At 42.5% G+C, this 27,032-nt stretch overlaps 1 protein-coding gene across 2 annotated transcripts; it reads left to right on the plus strand.

The window, feature by feature from the left end:
• On the plus strand, positions 1–27,002 carry LOC124036481 (beta-adducin-like). Of its 2 annotated transcripts, XM_046351132.1 has the most exons (15): positions 1–269; positions 8,959–9,170; positions 11,770–11,917; positions 12,365–12,516; positions 12,925–13,005; positions 13,911–14,060; positions 16,275–16,418; positions 17,983–18,081; positions 18,481–18,657; positions 19,013–19,258; positions 21,335–21,448; positions 21,646–21,732; positions 24,195–24,321; positions 25,025–25,108; positions 25,844–27,002. In XM_046351132.1, the coding sequence occupies exons 2-15, from the start codon at positions 9,006–9,008 to the stop codon at positions 26,107–26,109; spliced, it is 2,040 nt and encodes a 679-aa protein (XP_046207088.1). In that variant the 5' UTR covers positions 1–269; positions 8,959–9,005; the 3' UTR covers positions 26,110–27,002. The 2 variants fall into 2 exon arrangements, with proteins under 2 accessions (XP_046207088.1, XP_046207089.1); XM_046351133.1 differs by lacking the exon at positions 25,025–25,108.
• The last annotated feature ends 30 nt before the right edge of the window (positions 27,003–27,032 follow it).

Consider the following 27,032-nt stretch of genomic DNA (forward strand, 5'->3'; position numbering starts at 1 on the left):
CGGAATCGTGCAGAAGACCCTTGCAGAGGTCAGGGTGTTGGAGTGTGGGCAGGCGTGGCAATGGGGTAGTACAGGCGCGCTCAACGATGAAAAACAGCGGGGATATACAGCAGGCGGCCGCGGTATAGGAAGACATAACGGAATAACCTAGGGCTATAAACATTAGCGTTGCATTTTAATTATATATTATATATTGTTTGGTTTTTAAGTCCTACGGCAGTGGGTGTGACGCGCATCCACAAAAGAAACGCAGCAAAGAATGCACTGAGGTAAGAACAGACATAACCAGCTATCAAAGTTTTTTTTTTTTTACTTTGATGTAATTTCGTTTTTTGTCATTTAAGCTATCAACATATTCGTGACCATCCATTAGGCGATACACCATTGAAATGTAGTCCATTGATCCTTTGCTAGTAGTGTGATGCATGCCAGAACACTGATCTGACAATGACCAGTATCAGATGTAGAAAATAAAATCGTTTCTAACCGGAAAGTAATAACATTTATAATTCCCTATAATAAACTAATTCTAGGAGGTAGCTGCTTCACCGTTTCCTAACAACTTTGCGGCCTATACATTTTTATTCGCCTGCTAATTAATCATCACCAGCAAGCTGTTTTGCGGCAGCAAACATGGAGGCAGTCTTACGGTTTATAGGCATTATTCATCAGAATTATATCATATGTATTTATTTCGATGGAAGAAATACGTTTCTCTTGGCTCTATACGAATTACATGGTTTTGTTTGTGTTTGCTGATATGCGCGGCACAGTGCTCTTATTTTCAAACGTTAAATCGCATAACATGAATTGGATTATATCATGGGAAGGACCGCCTTGCATGGATGCATTCTTTATTTTTGGTGATTGGTTACTCGCTTTTTATTATGCAGATTGGGGTTTGTGTTTGCAGGCTATAATGGATTCGTGATGAACAGAAGTGCCCCCCTCCGCCTCACACGTACCGTCTGGGTACCACCATAACAGGCTCCTGCTCTATAGCTTGGCATATTGCGTGTGCATAGCCATTCGTTTAGATCTGCCTACCAGGCTAGGTCGAAACTCTACAGGTTGAGACAATGATGACCGTCACAAATCTGGGACCAGCGGTATTGCTAACTAGCATAGCTGGTCCCATTGTTGCAAAGAGTCATGGGATATTAGAATACCGTTGTCTTAACCTTTGTCATCTTCAAGCAAGCTGCCAGGCAGGGCTGAAAAACCAGTCGCGCAGTGGGTGCTACCTTGGTGCTGATGTTGCAGCGCTGCTCGTCTGGTTGCTAGGCAGCCATGGGGCGGCGGCACCATGAGAGATGCTGTCATGAAGGAACTGTACAAAATAGGAAGGGCTAGGCCTAATTTTTTTTTCAGGAGACATTTGAATCGTAATTCACCACCACAAAAGCATTGTTTTGAATGGATGATGAATTGTGTTGAACAGAAGCTTTAGTCATCCTAGTCAAGTGGCTTCATACATGTTTGTTCATCAAGTATATCTTATAATTAGCTATTGCTTGAATCAGCAATTATAATCACATCATTGTTAAGGTAACTTGGGAGAAAACGCCCCCTTTAAGGGAAATGTCTATTTTCTGACAGAAAAAAACGATGTTTCTTAATATATACTGTTGAAGTCGGAAGTTAACATACACTTAGGTTTGATTCATTAAAACTCGTTTTTCAACCACTCCCAAAATATCTTGTTATCAAACTATAGTTTTAGCAAGTCGGTTAGGAAATCTACTGCGCATGACACAAGTCATTTTTCCAACAATTGTTTACAGACAGATTATTTGACTTATAATTCACGGTATCACAATTCCAGTGGGTCAGAAGTTCACATACACTAAGTTGACTGTGCCTTTAAACAGCTTGGAAAATTCCAGAAAATTATGTCATGGCTTTAGAAGCTTCTGATAATTGACTATTTGACATAATTTGAGTCAATTGGAGCTGTACCTGTGAATGTATTGTTAAACTCAGTGCCTCTTTGCTTGACATCATGGGAAAATCAAAAGAAATCAGCCAAGTCCTCAGCAATTTCCAAACGCCTGAAGGTACCACGTTCATCTGTACAAACAATAGTATGCAAGTATAAACACCATGGGACCACACAGCCGTCATACCGCTCAGGAAGGAGACACCTTCTGTCTCCTAGAGATGAATGTACTTTGGTGCGAAAAGTGCAAATCAATCCCAGAACAACAGCAAAGGACCATGTGAAGATGCTGGAGGAAACCGGTAGAAAAGTATCTATATCCACAGTAAAACAAGTCCTATATCGACATAACCTGAAAGGCCGCTCAGCAAGGAAGAAGCCACTGCTCCAAAACCACCATAAAAAAAAGCCAGACTACGGTTTGCAACTGCACACAGGGACAAAGATTGTACTTTTTGGAAATGCCCTCTGGTCTGATGAAGCAAAAATAGAATTGTTTGGCCACAATGACATCGTTATGTTTGGAGGAAAAAGGTTGCGGCTTGCAAGCCAAAGAACACCATCCCAAACGTGAAGCATGGGGGTGGCAGCATCATGTTGTGGGGGTGCTTTGCTGCAGGAGGGACTGGTACACTTCACAAAATAGAAGGCATCATGAGGTAGGAAAATGATGTGAACATATTGAAGCAACATCTCAAGACATCCGTCAGGAAGTTAAAGCTTGGTCACAAATGGGTCTTCTAAATGGACAATGACCCCAAGCATACTTCCAAAGTTGTTGCAAAATGGCTTAAGGACAATGAAGTCAAGGTATTGGAGTGGCCATCACAAAGCCCTGACCTCAATCTTATAGAAAATGTGTGGGCAGAACTGAAAAAGCGTGTGGGAGCAAGGAGGCCTACACACCTGACTCAGTTACACCAGCCCTGTCAGGAGGAATGGGCCAAAATTTACTCAACTTATTGTGGGAAGCTTGTGGAAGGCTACCCGAAACGTTTGACCTAAGTTAAACAATTTAGAGCCAATGCTACCAAATACCAATTGAGAGTATGTAAACTTCTGACCCACTGGGAATGTGATGAAAGAAATAAAAGGTTAAATAAGTCATTCTCTCTACTATTATTCTGACATTTCACATTCTCAAAATAAAGTGGTGATCCTACCTGACCTAAGACAGGGAATTTTTACTAGGATTAAATGTCAAGAATTGTGAAAAACGGAGTTTAAATGTATTTGGCTAAGGTGTATGCAAACTTCAGACTTCAACTGTAGATAAGTGTATACGGGCTATCATTAGGCAAACACATTTTGAAGGAAAATAAGTGGCAGAATTATATATTTTTTGTTATTCAATAAAAACAGAAAAGTTTAGCTACTAGATGGAATCTGTTCAATTGTACAGGTACATACAGAGAAACTACACGTAAGGTAAGATGTGGTATATATTTTATGTTCTACTGATACTTATCATAAACATTATCTGTATGAAGTTAGTCAAAAATCAATAGTGTATAGAGACCTAATGGTTGAAGAGGAAGTGAGAGGGATGCTGGAGGGGAGGAGAGGGGATACATTGCTGTCTGGAGAGAAAATGTCATGATGAAAATGCATTCTCAAGATCACAGTTAATCAGTGGAACTTTCAAGCTGCTTATCTATTTCTCCTAGATGTTTCTATTGTTGTGAAGATTACAATTTCGTATTTCATTCCAGTTAACTTCCTTCATACGATGTGTTGTTCTCACCTAGATAATGCGTGACAGTCAAAGGATCAGAAGTCTGCCCACCCATCATTTATTATGTCCAGTTTATTGGCGTCATTGTCGATAACTATAAATGAAAACCATAGCATCCTTTCAGAATAGGCCTGTTCTAATCCTGGGACATGTTTTGTGTGTGTCTAGATGGTGGTGGTTGGACAGATTCTATCCAATGAAAGGTTATTGAATGCAGCTTATACAGCAGAACATGAAAACATTTACCCCTGGTCACGATCATGTTACATAATGTATTATCAGTCCAATCACAAATGAATGTGTCTCTTTTGTCTTTCCTGTGCGTCTGTTCCTTTAACAACACACCCATGCTATTAAATTATCTGAATAAATCATGAGGACCAGAGCACAGAAGATGAGACTGCTGATATTATACAAGGGTTCATTTAAAATGTTAACTGCCCTCCCATTACTGCCCAAGAGGGACTTTGATTTTAAAAATCTGATAATGCAATTTGGACTATTCATTTATTAAAGATTATCTCATTATGTCCATAAATATGCAGGAAGATATTAAGACTGAGTTTTCTGCTATTTTTAGAACTCAAAATGAGAGGGTGTTTAAGATCTAAATTTCCAATGACGAAGATAATATTCACCAATATAGCTTATTTTAAATTAGTTAGTTGTGACAACTGAGTTAAAAGTGGGTTAACATGGGTAAACAAGACAGAATCAATGCAGACTTTTTCCACATAATTAGTTTATGCCCATTAACTGCAATTTCCCTCATTAACCTAATGAAAGCCTGGCCAGAGAAATCAATTTGGGATTACTTGTGTTTATTTTTTATTTAACCTTATTTAAATAGGCAAGTTAGTTAAGAACAAATTCTTATTTACAATGACAGCCTACCCCGGCAAACCCTAACGACGCTGGACAATTGTGCACCACCCTATGGGACTCCCAATCACGGCCGGCTGTGATACAGTCAGGATTCAAACCAGGGTCTGTGCCTTAGACCACTGCGCCATGTGGGAGCCCTCATTATACTCTTATTCACCCCCTAGTTCCTCTAACTGCATCTCCTGCTCTCAGTTAGGAGAAAGACTCGGCTGCCATGTCTGGAACATTTGTGCATTTATAAGGGTCGATAAATGCATGTAATGCATATGGACATTTAATGTGGTTTCCACATGTCCAGCTCCTAAATGGGACTGGCAGAGAGGCTCATCATAAACAGCAGCAATGGGAGGTGAGTGAACTGAGGGCATAGGGTTCGCCTGTCAGAGCTTCCCTCTCTTTCCTCTGGGTTTTCCTGGAGCTGAGGTGAAGAGGCTTGCCCAGCTCTAGTAGCAGTATCGAATTAGTGGATTCTCTCACTGCTCTCAGGGTAGGTCTACCTGTTTTGACTAGCAGAAGAGACTTTCGTAGCAGGTTAGGAGAACTTAAGCAGCAGGCTAGGAAAATGTACGTGGCCGGTTAGGAGGATTAGCGTGGCAGGTTAGGAGGATTAGGTTAGGGTTAGGAGAATTAGGTTAGGGTTAGGAGAATTAGGTTAGGGTTAGGAGAATTAGGTTAGGGTTAGGAGAATTAGGTTAGGGTTAGCTAAAATGTGAAAATTGTTCCGGAGGCGACTTGAACATATTTAGCTACAACCAGGCCTGCCCTGAGAACGGTCTTGGTTTTCACAAATGCAATGTTGTGCTCTAATAGTGGGGAAGGAGAAGGAGGTAGAAATGGGTATCGACTACTAAAGCCCGACCTATGTGACGTCCTAGTCATTATAGCCCTCCCTGGAGAGAGAGAGTGAGCTGCTCTCTGTCTACTACTCTCCTCTCAGCAGCTGTGCCCACTTGCAGTGACTCTCACACAAAGAACCAGAAGGTTTTGACACACTCACAGGTTGTGTGCCAAATGACACCCTTTTCCCTATATAGTATAGCCTTATGGGCCCTGGTCAAGTGTAGTGCACTATATAGGAAATATGGTGCCATTTGGTTTGCAGACACTCCGAACCACATCCCAGCATGAACTGAGACCTACCAGGGCAGAGGCAGCAGAATGGAGACTGTTTATATCAAGACAGAAATAGGAATGGATGTAAAGCTTAAGTAAGTAAATAAGTAGCCTACATTAAAACAGGTGACAAATCCACCTGAATGTGGTGATACAGTTCACATAATTGTGCTTTTGCTGTGATATTGTGAATGTAAGAACCAGAAAATAGTAGCTTGGTGTTGTTGGTGTCTGTTTACCAAGGCACATTCAATACAATTTCAATCAATCACATTTATTTTATAAAGCCATTTTTACATCAGCAGTTGTCACAAAGTGCTTATATAGATACCTGTCCTAAAACCCAAAGAGCAAGCAGTGCAGATGTAGATACACAGCAGCTTGGAATAACTCCCTAGAAAGGAAGGACCCTAGGAAGGGACCTGATTCCAGTTTGTACCACCACAGAATAAAATAATTTCAGTGAAAGGTGGGCAGCAGTTTATCCATATTATTATCTGTCTTCCACTGTGGTTCATAGAAGTATAGGCCTGGTAGGTAGGAGTGACTTGGTTGTAAGTGTTTGGGAGTAGAGTGAATGCATTAGAGGAGGAGTTAGGAGTGCATTTAGATACTTGAATGTTTACAGATTATGGTTAAAAACTGTTTACGACCTTAGGAAACCATACCAACACAAAGTGCATTCTGAAATTCACCATTTAATATTTAAAGGGATAGTTCAAACAAAATATAAATTTTTGTAATTTGTAAACGAACATAGCCTACATTAGTTTGGTTAACTATACATGTACCATCACTGATGTCCCTGTAGTTGGTGTAGGCTAATTGTATATTTCATCACTATTGGCGTGTCTTTGGCTATGTCGGATTAATTGATATGACATGCTATTCTATAAAATAATTTATCTGTAATTAATATCACCTGATTGAGCTAATCATGTAAATGTAATTAACTAGAGAGTCGGGCACCACCAAAGAATGTTTATCGAGCTGTTATGTTCCGAATAAACTCTTAAAGACCTAGTAATATTTTACATCAATAGCAGTCAATATCAATCGTCACCTTAATTCAGTTTCATCTGAAAGATGTAAATTCTTGGTTATCTGCACGAACCCTGGCTAACAATTTGAATCAGCAATACAAAATTGGGTTTAATTATTTATTTACTGAATACCTAACTAATCACACAGATTTACACATACACATATTTAAATCATAACTTGATTACAAATGATGTCATAAAGAAAACGTCCCTAGCGGGCAGAACAGATATGACAGCTTGTTACACAAAGGAAAAGGGCTGGGTTTGTGTGAAAGAGCGGGAAGACTGAGGGACACAGGGAGAAGCTGTGCTATCGTAAATACAGTATCTTATGCATTCTAAATAACCGCCCCTTTGGAAAAGGAAAATGCAATACATATTTACTCTGAGCTGCGCTTCAAAAGGTTGGTGGTAGATGGAAGACTATGTTACCAAACCGAGTCCTCTGTCCTTTGAAGAATGTCTCTGGTGGTCAATTGGATAAGTTGTAGTAACGTCGTTGTGTGATAGACGGGATACTCTGTCTGTTCCTTCCTAACCCTTGTTTGCAGCAGCTGTTGCTAACTTAACGGCTAGGAGGTATCACTTCTGTAGCGAATAAGAGTTCAAAGTTCATACCATTCGCAATCAAAGCTCACGCTGATGTTGGCTTCATTCTGTAGTTATTATCTGAACCATTCTGGCATAGGACTGTCGTCCTCACATTTGTCATCAAGGCTTTATATAGGAAGGAAGAAATGGGGTGTGTTTCATAGTTTACAAGCTATGTCTCTTCCCGTGGGCGGGCCACTGAGTGAGCAGCCCTATCTTATAAAAACCCACATCTCACATTTTAGAAGCTAAAATCACATTTCATCCCATCACAATTAATTTCATATTCAAACATTTAAATTGAACACCAATTCCATGTGAATCCGATAACTCTGATGTGTAGACTTTCCACTGTGGAGTTTATGTCATCTTATCATTGATGAGAATGTCTCAGATGACAACCGAACTGACATCATATTCATTAAGTACCACCACATATGTTCAATTGTTCGGATTACCAGAATATAGTTCATTTCCCCCCACCTACTGATGTTCCCAGAATCTCTATGTTAACCAAGGGTGCAAATGTAAATGTAACCTCAGTAGAGTAGAGAGAGGAAAAAGGGGGGAAAAGGTATTTATGACTGTCATAAACCTACCCCCCAGGCCAACGTCATGACACTATGTTTGCCTGTTCTTCAGATGTTTACACTACCAGGGCGTGATATTGTAATGTGATGTTGTGAGCTATATGTGGCTAATTTGAGCAGTTCAGTTTTGAATTTGTGTCAGCACAGGAGAGGGGGTGTGACGTGTTAAGATATGTGTGTGTGTGTGTGTGTGTGTGTGTGTGTGTGTGTGTGTGTGTGTGTGTGTGTGTGTGTGTGTGTGTGTGTGTGTGTGTGTGTGTGTGTGTGTGTGTGTGTGTGTGTGTGTGTGTGTGTGTGTGTGTGTGTGTGTGTGTGTGTGTGTGTGTGTGTGTGTGTGTGTGTGCGTGAGTGCCTGTAAGTGTGTGTGTTTACTGGGTGATGGTTGGTTGGCTCTTTTTGAAAACCTACGGTAATTCTTTACTGGTTCTCCAATTACTGGTCATCTATGATTGAGTTGACTTCCTGCTGGCAGGCGTTGTAATGCTGCTGTCTGAGCTCTTACTGCTAATGCTGCATTTCTCCACTCCCCACTGGTTTTGCTAGCCTACGGCACACACAGGCTTTACTCTGTGGAATAGCTCATCCCTAGTGTGGGGTGGGAGGAAGGCTTCTGTGTTTGTGTCTATGTTGACGTTTAAAGCTGGAATCCTTAATGGTGAAACAGCCATCAGTTTGTGATATTAAAACAACAAAATTACAACAAACAACAAACACAGTTTTTTCCCCTCTGACATCATTGCACGCACGATAGAAGAGCAAAATATGTACAGCAATGTTGTTTTACCATGCTGCCCGACGCTCCTCAGCTCGGCAACAAAATCAGTGACAACCGTGGTGGGGCGGCCAGTGAGGCTGTTTACCCTACTGCAGACTCCATCTTTAAAGCTAATGATTGGTAACTGCAGCAGGTTAGACAACATTAAACTAAAATGTATTACAGTATATGCATGCACTGTATTTATTGTGCATTGCATTTTGCATTAAATTAAGTTCTTCACAAAATGCTAAATGTATCTCTTTGAAACGGCAATGCATTTTATTTTCCCTCTCCTCTCTCCCCAGCTCTTCCCACTCATCGTCCTGTGGCACCCCCCTGTGAGCAGTAGAAGATGAGCACCTCGCCCACCCCTAAGGGCACGCCTGTGCAGTGGAACCCCATTGATGGGGCCCCTAGTGATAGGGTCCCCGAGGCCCTGGTGTCTCCACAACACTACACACCCGGCTTCTCTGAGCCCCAACACAAGAAACGAGTCTCCAGCCTCCTGCAGAGCCCGGTGAGTACACTCACCATGTGTGTGTATGTTCTTGTGTGTGCATCCAGTTGGCTTGGGTCTATGTGTGAGTGTGCACACACATCTGTGTGTCTCTGTGTGTGCATATACACATACTGTATGTGTGTTGTAGACTTTTCAAGAGTCTTAAAAGAGACCCTCTTGATACACACAGGGACCTGTGTGTATCAGCAGTGTTGCAGTTCTTGACACAAACCGGTGCGCCTGGCACTTACTACCATAACCAGTTGAAGACACTTAAATCTTTTGTCTTGCCCATTCAACCTCTGAATGGCACACACACACGATACATTTTGTCTCAAGGCTTAACAATCCTTCTTTAACCTGTCTCCTCCCCTTCATCTACACTGATTGAAGTGGATTTAACAAGTGACATCAATAAGGGATCATAGCTTTCACCTGGATTCACCTGGTCAGTCTGTTAGGGCTCTCCAACCCTGTTCCTGGAGAGCTACCATCCTGTAGCTTTTCACTCCAACCCTATCTAACACACCAGTTTCTAATAATCTAGCAACTAGCTTGCACCGTTCTGAGTGTTTTAGCTCTCAGGCTAATTGTGGGTGTATTTTAACTACCATGTTAATAGCTTATCCTGTGTGTGTATGTGCGTATGCATGCTGCATGCTGTGTGCTGGGTGTATGTGTGTCCGTGTGTGTCCATGTGTGTGTGTGTGTGTGTGTGTGTGTGTGTGTGTGTGTGTGTGTGTGTGTGTGTGTGTGTGTGTGTGTGTGTGTGTGTGTGTGTGTGTGTGTGTGTGTGTGTGTGTGTGTGTGTGTGTGTGTGTGTGTGTGTGTGTGTGTGTGTGTGTGTGTGTGTGTGTGTGTGTGTGTGTGTGTGTGTGTTTTGTATATATATATATATATATATATATATATATATATATATATATATATATATACACAGTGGGGCAAAAAAGTCTTTAGTCAGCCACCAATTGTGCAAGTTCTCCCACTTAAAAAGATAAGAGAGGCCTGTAATTTTCATCATAGGTACAATTCAACTATGACAGACAAAATGAGAAGAAAAATCCAGAAAATCACACTGTAGGATTTTTTATGAATTTATTTACAAATTATGGTGGAAAATAACTATTTGGTCAATAACAAAAGCTTATCTCAATACTTTGTTATACTTTGTTGGCAATGACAGAGATCAAACGTTTTCTGTAAATCTTCACAAGGTTTTCACACACTGTTGCTGGTATTTTGGCCAATTCCTCCATGCAGATCTTCTCTAAAGCAGTGAAGTTTTGGGGCTGTTGCTGGGCAACACGGACTCCCTCCAAAGATTTTCTATGGGTTTGAGATCTGGAGACTGGCTAGACTTACAAAGCCACTCCTTCGTTGCCCGGGCGGTGTGTTTGGGATCATTGTCATGCTGAAAGACCCAGCCATGTTTCATCTTCAATGCCCTTGCTGATGGAAGGAGGTTTTCACTCAAAATCTCACGATACATGGCCCCATTCATTCTGTCCTTTACACGGATCAGTCGTCCTGGTCCCTTTGCAGAAAAACAGCCCCAAAGCATCATGTTTCCACCCCCATGCTTCACAGTAGGTATGGTGTTCTTTGGATGCAACTCAGCATTCTTTGTTCTCCAAACACAACGAGTTGAGTTTTTACCAAAAAGTTATATTTTGGTTTCATCTGACCATATGACATTCGCCCAATCTTCTTCTGAATCATCCAAATGCTCTCTAGCAAACTTCAGACGGGCCTGGACATGTACTGGCTTAAGCAGGGGGACATGTCTGGCACTGCAGGATTTGAGTCCCTGGCAGTGTAGTGTGTTACTGATGGTAGGCTTTGTTACTTTGGTCCCAGCTCTCTGCAAGTCATTCACTAGGTCCCCCCGTGTGGTTCTGGGATTTTTGCTCACCGTTCTAGTGATCATTTTGACCCCATGGGGTGAAATCTTGCATGGAGCCCCAGATTGAGGGAGATTATCAGTGGTCTTGTATGTCTTCAATTTCCTAATAATTGCTCCCACTGTTGGTTTCTTCAAACCAAGCTGCTTACCTATTGCAGATTCAGTCTTCCCAGCCTGGTGCACGTCTACAATTTTGTTTCTGGTGTCCTTTGACAGCTATTTGGTCTTGGCCATATTGGAGTTTGGAGTGTGACTGTTTGAGGTTGTGGACAGGTGTCTTTTATACTGATAACAAGTTCAAACAGGTGCCTTTCAAACAGGTGCCATCGTATGGCACCTCTTTAAGAGCCTCTTAAAGAAGAAGTTACAGGTCTGTGAGAACCAGAAATCTTGCTTGTTTGTAGGTGACCAAATACTTATTTTCCACCACAATTTGCAAATAAATTCATTAAAAATCCTACAATGTGATTTTCTGGAATTGCTTTTCTCTTTCTCTTTTCTCTTTTTTCTTTGTCTGTCATAGTTGAAGTGTACCTATGATGAAAATTACAGGCCTCTCTCATCTTTTTAAGTGGGAGAACTGGTTGGTGGCTGACTTCATACTTTTTTGCCCCACTGTATATATATATATATATATATATATATATATATATATATATATATATATATATATATATATATATATATATATATATATATATATATATATAGTCTTTCCGGGAGGAGCTGGATGTTCTGATCCAGGAACAGATGAAGAAGGGAGGCAGCAGCTCCAACCTCTGGGCTCTGAGGCAGATAGCTGACTACATGGCCTCTCAAGGCTCCCCTGCCGCCTTATCCACCTCCCCCTCCAGTACAGGTAATGTGTAGGTACACACACACACACACATGCATGCGGACGCACATATACACACACACACACACACACACACACACACACACACACACACACACACACACACACACACACACACACACACACACACACACACACACACACACACACACACACACACACACACACACACACACACACACACACACACACACACACACACACACACACACACACACACACACACACACACACACACACACACACACACACACACACACACTCAGAAATAAGCACACACGCATAAACAAACATATTCATGGATGTACAGGTTCAAATACACGTCAAATATACGTCTAACACCAAGACACAGACAAGTAAATCACCTGACCAAAATATTAACAAACACACAAGATCATTTTCTCTGATCTGCTATTGACTCCTCTCTACTTTCAATCTTTCCCTGTGTAGGCATGATGATGGTGACGCCCATCAATGACCTGCATGGCTCAGAGCCCGGAAGCATGGTGAAGGGAGAGAGGCTGATGCGTTGTAAACTGGCCAGTGTCCACCGCCTTCTGGACCTCTATGGCTGGGCCCAGCTCAGCCACACCTGCCTCACTGTGAGTGGACCTGCCTGGCTGACACACTCTTTTGGTCTTTCTTTCATTATTTTGCTTTGTTCTTTTAGAACCCTATTTTGACAATGCAAAAAAGCAGTACTATCAAAAGAGATGGTTTTAGTAACATAATTACCATTACAACGTCCATGAGGGTAAAATTGTATGCAGGTATTGAACATTTGAAGCAGATACTTGACTATGCACTTATGGAACTCTTTTTGAAAGGTCAACATCACAGCTTTTTTGTTACTACTTAACTTTCTCTCTCTCTTTGTGCTTTCTATTTTTACATTTGTCCTCATTCTCTCTCTGTTTGTTTTTCTACCCATCCATTCCTTATCTCTATCCCTCTCTCTGTTTGTAAAGTTTGATATCTGACATAGTTGTGCGTGTGTTGTCTCCTGTCAGCTGCGTGTCAGTAAGGAACAGGAGCACTTCCTGGTTCTGCCCAATGGCTTGGCCTACGGTGAGGTCACTGCCTCTAGCTTGGTGAGTTTACTACTAATGTCGAAGATTTTTTATAACTAACCCAAGACAGACCAGAGTCTGTCGTTTCCAATGGGCGCAAATTAATCATAGTGGGCAGAACACGCAAGGAGGTGGGCGGAGCTTTCAAGCATTTATTTGCATATTTCCATTAGGGAACACCTACTCTGTGAAGTGTGTGTGTGCAATAACTCAATTTGCCCTTGCACACCTTGTAATCAATGCAATTTTTTGAAGCTTTGGCAAAGAGTAAAGTCTACAAAACACAGTCCACTCTGTTACAGATAGTTTTGGAAACAGGAAATTGTATGGAGATCAAATGTTTCTTCAATGAGAAAATTAGCAGAATGTCTGCCAAAATCCGTCTGGCTCCATCTTCTCCCACTGCCGGCCACTGGGCTTCCTCTCATAACCATATTTGGTGGTGAGTGGAAAAACCAACCGGATGCTTCACATAATACCACTGGTGAAATATCTGTCTCGTTGTTCTAACTGTGCTAACGATGCTCCACAGTCACAAAGGAAACTAATGATGTCCACTTCATCGGAAAACAAATATTCTGGAATAAGTGTGCTGCTGGTTAACCCTGAACCATATTTGATATTGTGTGATACAACATAAGCTGATTTGTTTCTGGTTGACATAGATAAGTACGAATTATTCAGCCAACTTATTAAATAATGCTTTTGCTCACCTCAGTCACAGAATGTCTTCATCAAGCAACCTTTTTTGGTTTGCTTTGCATTATAATAAAAATGGTAATATGCACTGTAATAGGCATTACATAAATATATACAGGTGCCAGTTTTGTCAGGAACAACTAAGTCTCCAAACTAGTGTAAAATCCAAATAGAACTGATCTCAGTGCTGCTGCTGGTGGTGTTGATGCGTTGTTGTCTCCTCCCAGGTGAAGGTGAACATCCTGGGGGAGGTGGTGGAGAGGGGCAGCACCCCCCTGGGGGTAGACCTGGGTTCCTTCAGCCTTCACTCAGCCATTTACTCCACCCGGCCAGACGTACGCTGTCTGCTGCACCTCCACACCCCCGCCACTACCGCTGTGAGTCACACACACACACACACACACACACACACACACACACACACACACACACACACACACACACACACACACACACACACACACACACACACACACACACACACACACACACACACACACACACACACACACACACACACACACACGGGGGCTGGGGCACTGCCAGAGGGACAGGGCACACAGACAGAGTGACAAACATGGCATACTCACAACAATCATTGTTGCACATTTGTACAGTGCCTTGCGAAAGTATTCGGCCCCCTTGAACTTTGCGACCTTTTGCCACATTTCAGGTTTCAAACATAAAGATATAAAACTGTATTTTTTTGTGAAGAATCAACAACAAGTGGGACACAATCATGAAGTGGAACGACATTTATTGGATATTTCAAACTTTTTTAACAAATCAAAAACTGAAAAATTGGGCGTGCAAAATTATTCAGCCCCTTTACTTTCAGTGCAGCAAACTCTCTCCAGAAGTTCAGTGAGGATCTCTGAATGATCCAATGTTGACCTAAATGACTAATGATGATAAATACAATCCACCTGTGTGTAATCAAGTCTCCGTATAAATGCACATGCACTGTGATAGTCTCAGAGGTCTGTTAAAAGCGCAGAGAGCATCATGAAGAACAAGGAACACACCAGGCAGGTCCGAGATACTGTTGTGAAGAAGTTTAAAGCCGGATTTGGATACAAAAAGATTTCCCAAGCTTTAAACATCCCAAAGGAGCACTGTGCAAGCGACAATATTGAAATGTAAGGAGTATCAGACCACTGCAAATCTACCAAGACCTGGGCTTCCCTCTAAACTTTCAGCTCATACAAGGAGAAGACTGATCAGAGATGCAGCCAAGAGGCCCATGATCACTCTGGATGAACTGCAGAGATCTACAGCTGAGGTGGGAGACTCTGTCCATAGGACAACAATCAGTCGTGTATTGCACAAATCTGGCCTTTATGGAAGAGTGGCAAGAAGAAAGCCATTTATTAAAGATATCCATAAAAAGTGTCGTTTAAAGTTTGCCACAAGCCACCTGGGAGACACACCAAACATGTGGAAGAAGGTGCTCTGGTCAGATGAAACCAAAATTGAACTTTTTGGCAACAATGCAAAACATTATGTTTGGCATAAAAGCAACACAGCTCATCACCCTGAATACATCATCCCCACTGTCAAACATGGTGGTGGCAGCATCATGGTTTGGGCCTGCTTTTCTTCAGCAGGGACAGGGAAGATGGTTCAAATTGATGGGAAGATGGATGGAGCCAAATACAGGACCATTCTGGAAGAAAACCTGATGGAGTCTGCAAAAGACCTGAGACTGGGACGGAGATTTGTCTTCCAACAAGACAATGATCCAAAAAATAAAGCAAAATCTACAATAGAATGGTTAAAAAATAAACATATCCAGGTGTTAGAATGGCCAAGTCAAAGTCCAGACTTGAATCCAATCGAGAATCTGTGGAAAGAACTGAAAACTGCTGTTCACAAATGCTCTCCGTCCAACCTCACTGAGCTCGAGCTGTTTTGCAAGGAGGAATGGGAAAAAATGTCAGTCTCTCGATGTGCAAAACTGATAGAGACATACCCCAAGCGACTTACAGCTGTAATCGCAGCAAAAGGTGGCGCTACAAAGTATTAACTTAAGGGGGCTGAATAATTTTGCATGCCCAAATTTTCCGTTTTTTATTTGTTAAAAAAGTTTGAAATATCCAATAAATATCGTTCCACTTCATGATTGTGTCCCACTTGTTGTTGATTCTTCACAAAAAAATACAGTTTTATATCTTTATGTTTGAAGCCTGAAATGTGGCAAAAGGTCGCAAAGTTCAAGGGGGCCGAATACTTTCGCAAGGCACTGTAATTAGTTTAGAATGTTTTTTTCTAATGGAGTGGAGTCCTAGGACTCACACAGTAGTAGTACTCCTGCACTTGAGATTTGGAGGTGTGGCTCAGTTGGTAGAGCATGGAGCTTGCAACACAAGGGTTGTGGGTTCGATTTCCACGGGGGACAAGTACGAAGAATGTATCCACTCACTACTGTAAGTCGCTCTGAATAAACGACTAAAAGGTACAATAATAATAGGTATAATATAACAATTTATTAGATAACAATATAAGATTAGGCGCCGATGACAAAACTTGTCATGAAAAACCCTGCTAAATCCAACAGAATGTGACTTACAGTTAGTTGTCTGTATGTGCAGGTGTCAGCCATGAAGTGTGGCCTCCTGCCGCTGTCCCATGAGGCTTTGCTGGTGGGTGAGGTAGCGTACTACGACTACAACAGGCTGATGGAGGACGAGGAGGACAGAGTGGGGCTCCAGAAGAGCCTGGGGCCCACCTGTAAGGTGAGGACATTACAGCAGAACAAGGGGTTAATGTGACATGCTTGTGATTTAGTTATGAGACTGTTCATTTGCTTCTTGAGACAAATATCTCCAATAATAGGGAAAACACAAGCTCAATTTACTATATTTTTGTGAAACCATAAGAATTGTCATGACAGGGTCGAAGAAAAATAACAATGTACAGTCGTGGCCAAAAGTTTTGAGAATGACACAAATATTAATTTCCACAAAGTTTGCTGCTTCAGTGTCTTTAGATATTTTTGTCAGATGTTACTATGAAATACTGAATTATAATTTCAAGCCACTTAGTGCCAAAGGCTTTTATTGACAATTACATGAAGTTGATGCAAAGAGTCAATATTTGCAGTGTTGACCCTTCTTTTTCAAGACCTCTGCTATCTGCCCTGGCATGCTGTCAATTAACTTCTGGGCCACAACCTGACTGATGGCAGCCCATTCTTGCATAATCAATGCTTGGAGTTTGTCAGAATTTGTGGGTTTCTGTTTGTCCACCCTCCTCTTGAGGATTGACCACAAGTTCTCAATGGGATTAAGGTCTGGGGAGTTTCCTGGCTATGGACCCAAAATATTGATGTTTTGTTCCCCAGGCCACTTACTTATGGCAAGGTGCTCCATCATGCTGGAAAAGGCATTGTTTGTCACCAAACTCTTCCTGGATCGTTGGGAGAAGTTACTCTCGGAGGATGTGTTGGTACCATTCTTTATTCATCGCTGTGTTCTTAGGCAAAATTGTGAGTGAGCCCACTCAATTGGCTGAGAAGCAACCCCACACATGAGTGGTCTCAAGATGCTTTACTGTTGGCATGACACAGGACTGATGGTAGCGCTCACCTTGTCTTCTCCGGACAAGCTTTTTTCCGGATGCCCCAAACAATCGGAAAGGGGATTCATCAGAGAAAATGACTTTACCAGTCCTCAGCTGTCCAATCCCTGTACCTTTTGCAGAATATCAGTCCATCCCTGATGTTTTTCCTGGAGAGAAGTCTTTGCTGCCCTTCTTGACACCAGGCCATCCTCCAAAAGTCTTTGCCTCACTGTGTGTGCAGATGCACTCACACTTGCCTGCTGCCATTCCTGAGCATGCTCTGTAATGGTGGTGCCCAGATCCCGCAGCTGAATCAACTTTAGGAGACGGTCCTGGTGCTTGCTGGACTTTCTTGGGCGCCCTGAAGCCTTCTTCACGACAATTGAACCGCTCTCCTTGAAGTTCTTGCTGATCCGATAAATGGTTGATTTAGGTGCAATCTTACTGGCAGCAATATCCTTGCCTGTAAAACCCTTTTTGTGCAAAGCAATGATGACGGCACGTGTTTCCTTGCAGATAACCATGGTTGACAATTAATTGCAATTCATCTGATGACTCTTCATAACATTCTGGAGTATATGCAAATTGCCATCATACAAACTGAGGCAGCAGACTTTGTGAAAATTAATATTTGTGTCATTCTCAAAACTTTTGGCCTTGACTGTATGTACTCTGAGATTACTAGAGGGTCGCACTGTAAGTGTTTTTTCACTTGCTGAAGTCTATATTTATTCCTAGGTGCTGGTGCTTCGAAACCATGGTATCGTGGCCCTGGGGGAGTCAGTGGAAGAGGCTTTCTACACCATCTACCATATCCAGGCTGCCTGTCAGATCCAGGTACAGAGACTCACATACTGACATCCATCCAGCCTGCTCCATCCTGCCAAAGGCTTGGGGCACAACTCAGACTGCCCCATTGAGTGAGAGAACTCCCAGACTCATAGCTCAGTGACTGTGTGTGCACAAGAGAGAGAAACAAAGAGAGCTAAAGAGCGAGGGGAGGGAGGAAGGGAGGGAGGGAGAACTGCCAGAATTGTTAGCTCGTTGACTTTGTGTGTATGTATAAGAGACAGAGTTATAGCATTCGCATGAACAGCTTTGGCAGTTTCACGCCTGAATGCTTGTCCTTGCCTTAGTACCCTTGTACTTTGATTGTCGTATGTGCAGTACTGTAACTGTACCGCGTGTCAAACCCAAGGCATAACACACTGCTGCAATCTTCTGATGTGCTGACAGGTGTCAGCATTGTGCAGCGCTGGAGGGGAGCAGAACCTGATCATGCTGGACCGCTCCATCCACAAACCCATCGCTGCAGGCACCGTGGGCTGGGCCGGGTCTACTTTCGGCCCCCTGACCAAGAGTCGACTCGGGGAGCACGAGTTTGAGGCTCTCATGAGGACCCTGGACAACCTGGTGAGATCACAACACAGAACAATGTACAATGCTGCAAGCATTCTCAATGTAGTGGAATAATTTACAATGCTGCAAAAATTCTCAAAGTAGTGTAATGGGGACAGTCATTATGAATAGGGCAGGTATAATGTTCTTTAGGACGTGCACTAAAATAGATATTCTCACCCCCTACCTTAATGAATTGACATCCACCATAAACAGTACTTAGAAAATGCAGAAAATAACAGTGGTCCAGACACAGATCTAACCTACTTTAAACTTCAGGATGTGGACATTGACAATACATCAGTCAGACACACAGTACTGGACATGACAGGGGACATTACACATAAACCTCCCGCTCCCCACCCTCCAGGGTTACCGTACCGGCTACGCCTACCGCTTCCCTGTGCTGCTGGAGCGCTCTCGGACACGGAGGGAGGTAGAGGTACCCGCCACGGTCCACTCCTTCCAGTTTGAGGAGGAGGGGGTGCACCCGTTACCCCGCCAGCACCCCTACGCCCAGCGGCAGCAGCAGGCGAAGACACGCTGGCTCAACACCCCCAACTCCTACCTGAGGGTAAACCAGGACCAAGCCAGCCCCGGACACCAGCACACCACAGTAAGTACCTGAGCACTAGGCCAGCCCCGGACACCAGCACACCACAGTAAGTACCTGAGAGCTAGGCCAGCCCCGGACACCAGCACACCACAGTAAGTACCTGAGCACTAGGCCAGCCCCGGACACCAGCACACCACAGGCCAGCCCCGGACACCAGCACACCACAGTAAGTACCTGAGCACTAGGCCAGCCCCGGACATCAGCACATCACAATAAAGGGGCCTTAGTAGAGTGGGGGACTAGCGGCCTGTCCAGGGGTGTACTTGCACATCAAGCTGCCTCTCACTACAGAAACAGAAGATATGCTACTGCCCTATGGGCCGGTCTAGCTAAGACAAGGCTTTCTTTCTTACTTTGTTTCAGAGGGGGACTGGGGAGGAGCCTAGAAGGTAGTACATAGACTAGTACCACTACCTCCTTTGTGCCCATTCTCAATCTCTGTTGTCAAATCAATGTTCATTCCAACATTTATGCTAACTGGTAATGGATACAACATGTATGAATAAAATGAAAGATCCCAGACATTTTCCATACACACAAAAAGCTTATTTTGTACACAAATTAGTTTACGTCCCTCTTAGTGAGCATTTCTTCTTTGCCAAGATAATCCATCCCCCTGACAGGTGTGGCATATCAAGGAGCTGATTAAACAGCATGATCATTACACAGGTGCAACTTGTGCTAGGGACAATAAAAGGCCACTCTAAAATGTTTTGTTTTGTCACACAACAAAATGTCACAGATGTCTCAAATTTTGAGGGAGCGTGCAATTGGCATGCTGACTGCAGGAAGGCCCACCAGAGCTTTTGCCAGAGAATTTAATGTTAATTTCTCCATCATAAGTCGCCTCCAATGTCGTTTTAGAGAATTTGGCAGTTCATCCAACCACCCTCACAACCGCAGACCACATGTAACCACGCCAGCCCAGGACCTCCGATTCCAGCTTCTTCACCTGCGGGATCGTCTCAGACCAACCACCTAGACAGCTGATGAAACTGTGGGTTTGCACAACCAAACCGTCTCAGGGAAGCGCATCTGAATGTGCTCATCGTCCTCACTAGGGTCTTGACCTGACTGTAGTTCGGTGTCGTAACCGATTTCAGTGTGCAAATCCTCACCTTCGATGGCCACTGGCAGGCTGGAGAAGTGTACTCTTCACAGATTAATCCCGGTTTCAACTGCACCAGCCAGATGGCAGACAGCATGTATGGTGTCGTGTGGGTGAAGGGTTTGCTGATGTCAATGTTGTGAACAGAGTACCCGATGGTGGTGGTGGGGTTAGGGTATGGGCAGGCCTAAGCTACAATTGCATTTTATCGATAGCAATTTGAATGCACAGATATACCGTGACTAGATCCTGAGGCCTGTTGCCGTGCCATTTATCCACTGCCATCACCTCATTTATCAGTTTGAATAATACATGGGCGCATGTTGCAAGGATCTGTAAACAATTCCTGGAAGCTTAAAATGTCCCAGTTCTTCCATGGCCTGCATACTCTATGAGAAGACTAGCTCTCCCCCTTTCTCTCTCTCTCCTCCCCTGTACCTCCCACTCTCTCTTTCTCTTGTCCTCTGCATTGCAGGGGAAAGCTCAGTGCTGGTGTTGATTACTGCAGTGCTGAGTCTGCCCTCTGGTGGTGGAAAGGAAAGGCACGCTAGTGATGTTTCCGTCCATCTGTCTGAGAACACGTGTGATAATAATAACACTGCATAAAAAATGACAACAACAACACTGTATTAAAATAGTGGTTTAAAAAGATGGCTATGATTTTATAAAAAAATGAATGCAGAGTCAAACAGCCAAGGTTGTTTATATACAATAGAAAATCAGGAGGATGTCCTTCAAGAAAGATACATTGCCCAGCCAAATGCCATTCTCTCTCTCTCTCTCATATAAGAGAAACTTTAAGAGAAATGTCCATTTGTTTTTGTAATTGAAAGCACAAATGTGTTGATGGAGGAAAAGCATTTGAAGCAATGTTTATAGTATGTTTATGGGATGTTTATGGGATGTTTATGGGATGGGTAATGCTGCAGAACTCCTGACCTGTAACACTGTCATCTCCCCTTCCTTAGTGGCTGAAGACAGAGGAGATGCAACAAGGTAGTGGAGCCATCAAGATTGAGAACTCAAATCAGTTTGTTCCTCTTTTTACCAACCCTCAAGAGGTGCTGGAAACACGAAATAAGGTACTTACATTTACATTTAAGTCATTTAGCAGACGCTCTTATCCAGAGCGACTTACAACTTCTGCCCTAATGCTCTCAGTAAGCCACGATGTCACAGTATGGATATACCACAGGGATCGCATGGTTTGGTTTTGGGTTTTCAGCCTTTTGGGTTGTTGTTGATGGTGTTGTTTGTTGATGTTGTTATTTATCTCCAGATCAGGCAGCAGAACCGGCAGGACATGAAAACAGCAGGACCCCAGTCCCAAGTACTAGCCGGTGTCATAACGGATGATAGTCCACCGGTAAGGATCAAGTACTAGGCCTACAGTGCTGTGGCTAATGGCTAGTGCAGGTGAATGTGTAAATGCTTGTTTTTTCCGTTTTGATTTGATGTACGGTATTTCTGTCTTTCACGTTAAACTGAGGCCCTATGTTGGGTTGGGGCCTTCAGGGTAGTGGACCCTTGGGGGCAGGGCCCGGCAACCAAGCTACAGTATATTGTGTGCAAGTAAAGAGAGCTCTACATTATTATTATTATTATTATTGTTATGTTATGAATTCTATGGAGGCTGTGATGTTGCTGTGTGTATATGTACAGTATGTACTGTATATGTGTAGATGTACAGTTGAAGTCATAAGTTTACATACACTTAGGTTGGAGTCATTAAAACACATTTTTCAACCACTCCGCAAATGTATTGTCAACAAACTAAAGTTTTGGGTACTCGGTTAGGACATCTACTTTGTGCATGACACAAGTAATTTTTCCAACAATTGTTTACAGACAGATCATTTCACTTTTAATCCACTGTATCATAATTCCAGTGGGTCAGATGTTTATATACACTAAGTTGACTGTGCCTTTAAACAGCTTGTAAAATTCCAGAAAATGATATCATCGCTTTAGAAGATTCTGATAGACTAATTTACATAATTTGAGTCAATTGGATGTGTACCTGTGGATGTATTTCAAGGACTACCTTCAAACTCAGTGCCTCTTTGCTTGACATAATGGGAAAATCAAAAGAAATCAGCCAAGACCCCAGAAAAAAACTGTAGAACTCCACAAGTCTGGTTCATCCTTGGGAGCAATTTCCAAATGCCTGAAGGTACCACGTTCATCTGTACAAACAATCATATGTAAGTATAAACACTATGGAACCATGTAGCCATCATACCGCTCAGGAAGGAGACGCTTTCTGTCTCCTAGAGATGAATGTACTTTGGTGTGAAAAGTGAAAATCAATCCTAGAACAACAGCAAAGGACCTTGTGAAGATGCTGGAGGAAACAGGTACAAAAGTATCTATATCCACAGTAAAACAAGTCCTATATCGACACATCAGCAAGGAAGAAGCCACTGCTCCAAAACCGCCATAGAAAAGCCAGACTACAGTTTTCAACTGCACATGGGGAAAAATATCATACTTTTTGGAGAAATGTCCTCTGGTCTGATGAAGCAAAAATAGAATTGTTTGGCCATAATGACCATCGTTATGTTTGGAGGAAAAAGGGGAGGCTTGCAAGCCGAAGTACACCATCCCAACCGTGAAGCCCAGGGGTGGCAGCATCATGTTGTGGGGGTGCTTTGCTGCAGGAGGGACTGGTGCACTTCACAAAATAGATGGCCTCATGAGGCAGGAAAATGATGTGGATATATTGAAACAACATCTCAAGACAGTCAGTCAGGAAGTTAAAGCTTGGTCGCAAATGGGTCTTCCAAATTAACAATGACCCCAAGCATACTTCCAAAGTTGTTACAAAATGGCTTAAGGACAACAAAGTCAAGATATTGGAGTGGCCATCACAATGCCCTGACCTCAACCCTACAGAAAATGTGTGGGCAGAACTGAAAAAGCGTGTGGGAGCAAGGAGGCCTACAAACCTGACTCAGTTCCACCAGCTCTGTCAGGAGGAATTGCCAAAACTCACCCAACTTATTGTGGGAAGATTTGACCCAAGTTAAACAATTGAAAGGCAATGCTCCCAAATACTAATTGAGTGTATGTAAACTTCTGACCCACTGGGAATGTGATGAAATAATTAAAAGCTGAAATGAATAATTATCTCTACTATTTTTCTGACATTTCACATTCTTAAAATAAAGTGGTGATCCTAACTGACCCAAGACAATTTTTACGAGGATTAAATGTCAGGAATTGTGAAAAACTGAGTTTAAATGTATTTGGCTAAGGTGTATGTGAACTTCCGACTTCAACTGTATGTGTGTGGTTGTTTACATTTGCTTCCAAACCCATTTAAATTAAATATTATAACAAAATGTAATGAAAACGGAGGCCCTGTGGTCTTGTTGCAAGAGATGTGGTGTTTAACCTGTTGTCCTGGTTAAATAAAATTCCTATCCCAGCTGCAGAAGCTGCTTTGGCCACCTAACCATCCCCACTAATCATCCCACTTCCCTGCTTCTCATTGTATCATTCATTCATTCATTCATTCAACCCCTCACCTTCCACCCTGCTACTCTCCCTCAGGTACAGAAAAAACACGTTTCTGTAAAACTGTGTGCTCTCAGTCCACAAGGTAAACAAATAAATAAGATGGTCTGAGAAGACATGAACCATGAAGACAATTATAAACCAATGAGCTCTCTTGGGAGCAAACACAAAGAAGACTTGGAAGACTTAGCAACCTAAGTCATTATTTGGGTGTCAAAACTGAAATGAGATGGGGAAACCCCTTGGGTCGACAATGATTAACAAAACCACAAAAATGATAATATCCTTCCATTCTCCTTTTCATCCTAGTCTCCAGACCCGGCAGAACTTGCAAAACTTGAGCCGGAGACCCCCAACCCATTTAACCAGCTGACAGACAAGGAGCTGGAGGAGTACCGCAAGGAGGTGCAGAGGAAAGCAGAAGGTCACACAGATGGTGAGTGCACTGCTACAGATAGAGATCTTAATTTGAACTATATTGTCACAGCATAATAGTTGCTAATCAGTGGTTAGGTTATTACCTGGCTAAAAGTAAGATACATGAAATGTGCAATACTGTTAATGTAACTGTGTTAGTGTGGGTTTTCAGTGAATTTATGTAAATCACGAAGCTCACAAGCTCACGGTGCAGGAAAATTCTCAGCAACAAAAGAGTGATCAAATTAAGATCCTACATCTGTACCAAAAGCTATACCTCACTTACACTTTGCATGTGGCTTACACTATCCCTCTCTCCAAATGTTGCCTTAATTACTTACACCTGCTCTTATCTCTCTTGCTCGCTATACTTACAGCACTGTAACCTCAGACTGTACAGTTAATGTGTCTTTCTTTCACCTATTACTAATTCATTCCTAACTCTGCCTCAACTCTTGCACATTGCTAACTAGAATTAGCTCTACGTACTCATCACCCTACACTGGCTGTCTCTCTATGTTCTCCTGTGTGTGTGTGTGTGTGTGTGTGTGTGTGTGTGTGTGTGTGTGTGTGTGTGTGTGTGTGTGTGTGTGTGTGTGTGTGTGTGTGTGTGTGTGTGTGTGTGTGTGTGTGTGTGTGTGTGTGTGTGCGTGTGCGTGTGCGTGTGTGTGTCTGTCTGGCTGGCTGGCTGGCTGGCTGTCTGTCTATCTGTGCATGAGTAGGGGATGAGGTGGAGAACGAGAAGGACTCTCCCCCAGCTACCACCCCCACCAACAACCCTCACCCCTACAATCCTCCTCCCTCAGGTGAGACTCGGCCGGGAGTGCTGAACACACTCAGCTGTCTCTGCTTGCTTTGCATACAGGAGAGAAGGACTGCTCAAATTCCTACATGACAATATGCGGGACCCTGTACTGTTGCCTCCACTATGTGCCTCTTCAACTGCTCATTGACAATGCCTCTTGCGCTGACAGTCACTGAATGTGGGCAACAGTATAGGTGATCTAAAATATTTAAATCCTAAATTGAGATGTGTAACTTGGACTTTTGCATTAAACATACATTGGTATCCATGCATGGAGGGATGTGCATGGATCTCAATTAGAACGATATTGTATAAGAATTTCAATGTCTGAGTAACATGGGATTTCAGTTCTGATGATGTGAGGTTTGGTGGTGGTTGTTGTTGTTGTTTTTGTAAATGTGCCACATTTCAGCGCTGTCTTGTGATGGCCATCTGTCTCCACACCTACTGTATGTACCCCTCTCCTTCGGTCTCTGTGTTCGTGTTTGTCTATGTTCCTCTATCTACACTGACTCATAGGGCACCCCTCTGGTACTGAGATATTGTTTCAATACTAAGTACTGAGAAACAAACTGTAAGAAGTTGTTGCACTCTCAATAGCCAAGCATGTTGGACACAACTGCAATGACATGACATGGCTGCTGTGTACTGTTCCATGCAGATAACACAAACAAAGCCATTTCATCTGATTGCATTTCTTTCTTTGTTTTGTTTTTTACGCCAATTATCCAACAAGATGAGACTAAGACAGCCTCCACGGCAGTGCAGAACGGGAAAGGAGAGGAGGAGAAGCAGACCACGGAGGAGCTGGAGAAAGGGATGAAGGCTTTGTCTACCAATGACACTTCTACACCCCCAGCTGTGCCACCCACTAAACTGCCCAGCAACACCCCTGAGGGATCCCCCTCCAAGTCCCCCTCTAAGAAGAAAAAGAAGTTCAAGGCCCCCTCATTTCTAAAGAAGAGCAAGAAGAAGGAGCAGAAAGAGAAAGCTGAAACTTGAGGGGACATGTAAAATGCTTCTGACAAAAACCACTCCATTTCTAGCCACATACACAGAGGCAAACACACTCACTCAAATTTCCTAAATGTATGGTTCAGTCCCTCTCATCACGTCTTTGTGCCCACACGCTTCTATCTATACTATCAAACAAATTGTTAAAACATTACTTGTTTTTGCGCATAGGATTTAGAAGTAATTCTAATTCTATGTTTTTTGCAACATTGTTTCTCTCCAACTCACAAGTGATCATGAAACAATCCATAACAATGCAAAGGGAAATAGAATCAACAGCACTCCAACTGAATTATGCATCCCTTACGACACGTATGCATATAAACCAATGTTGCATTGAAGCATCCTCATAGTGGTCTTGTCATATTTATTTGTTTTTAATAGTCAGGTGAAGGTCACAGGTATGTATATTAATGCGAGCACAGGTGCAGTATATGTAGAATTATGCAGGTATAAAAATGTGCTCCTTTTGGCAGAAGTCTTGTTCCATTTAAACAAACTATTCAAGTCATAGACAGCAGAAAAAATGTAATAAATACTTAAACAATTTAATTCCCAACATTAAACTGAAAGCTATAAAAGCCACTAATACCAAGCAAGGATATGATATACGCATCATGGAATAAACTTGTTGCTTGATGTTGCAAACTGAAGCCCAACTAAAAGGCACTAAACATTCCACTTATCCCCAAAATTGTATTTGAAATATGTGTACAAAATACGTCTTTACAGGTGTAATTATTTTTATGATCAGTAGCTGTTATCTAAATGCTGATGTGTGATATCTTTTTTTAATGTATTATTTCATATTAGAATGTAAAGTGAAAAGTTCCAAGGTGAAAATGTACCAAGTCATTAAATATTAAGTTGATTTCAATCCAGTTTGGTTTGATCTGTTATTTGTCAGTTAA

Source organism: Oncorhynchus gorbuscha, linkage group LG05, assembly GCF_021184085.1.
Source record: "Oncorhynchus gorbuscha isolate QuinsamMale2020 ecotype Even-year linkage group LG05, OgorEven_v1.0, whole genome shotgun sequence".
Classification (NCBI taxonomy): Eukaryota; Metazoa; Chordata; class Actinopteri; order Salmoniformes; family Salmonidae; genus Oncorhynchus; species Oncorhynchus gorbuscha.

Excerpts from the sequence above, each read along its gene's own strand:
- LOC124036481 (XM_046351132.1), top strand. The coding sequence starts at position 9,006 with ATGAGCACCTCGCCCACCCCTAAGGGCACGCCTGTGCAGTGGAACCCC. Across the intron at positions 18,082-18,480 it reads AGGCTGCCTGTCAGATCCAG|GTGTCAGCATTGTGCAGCGC; the intron begins GTACAGAGACTC and ends ATGTGCTGACAG. Across the intron at positions 25,109-25,843 it reads CTACAATCCTCCTCCCTCAG|ATGAGACTAAGACAGCCTCC; the intron begins GTGAGACTCGGC and ends TTATCCAACAAG.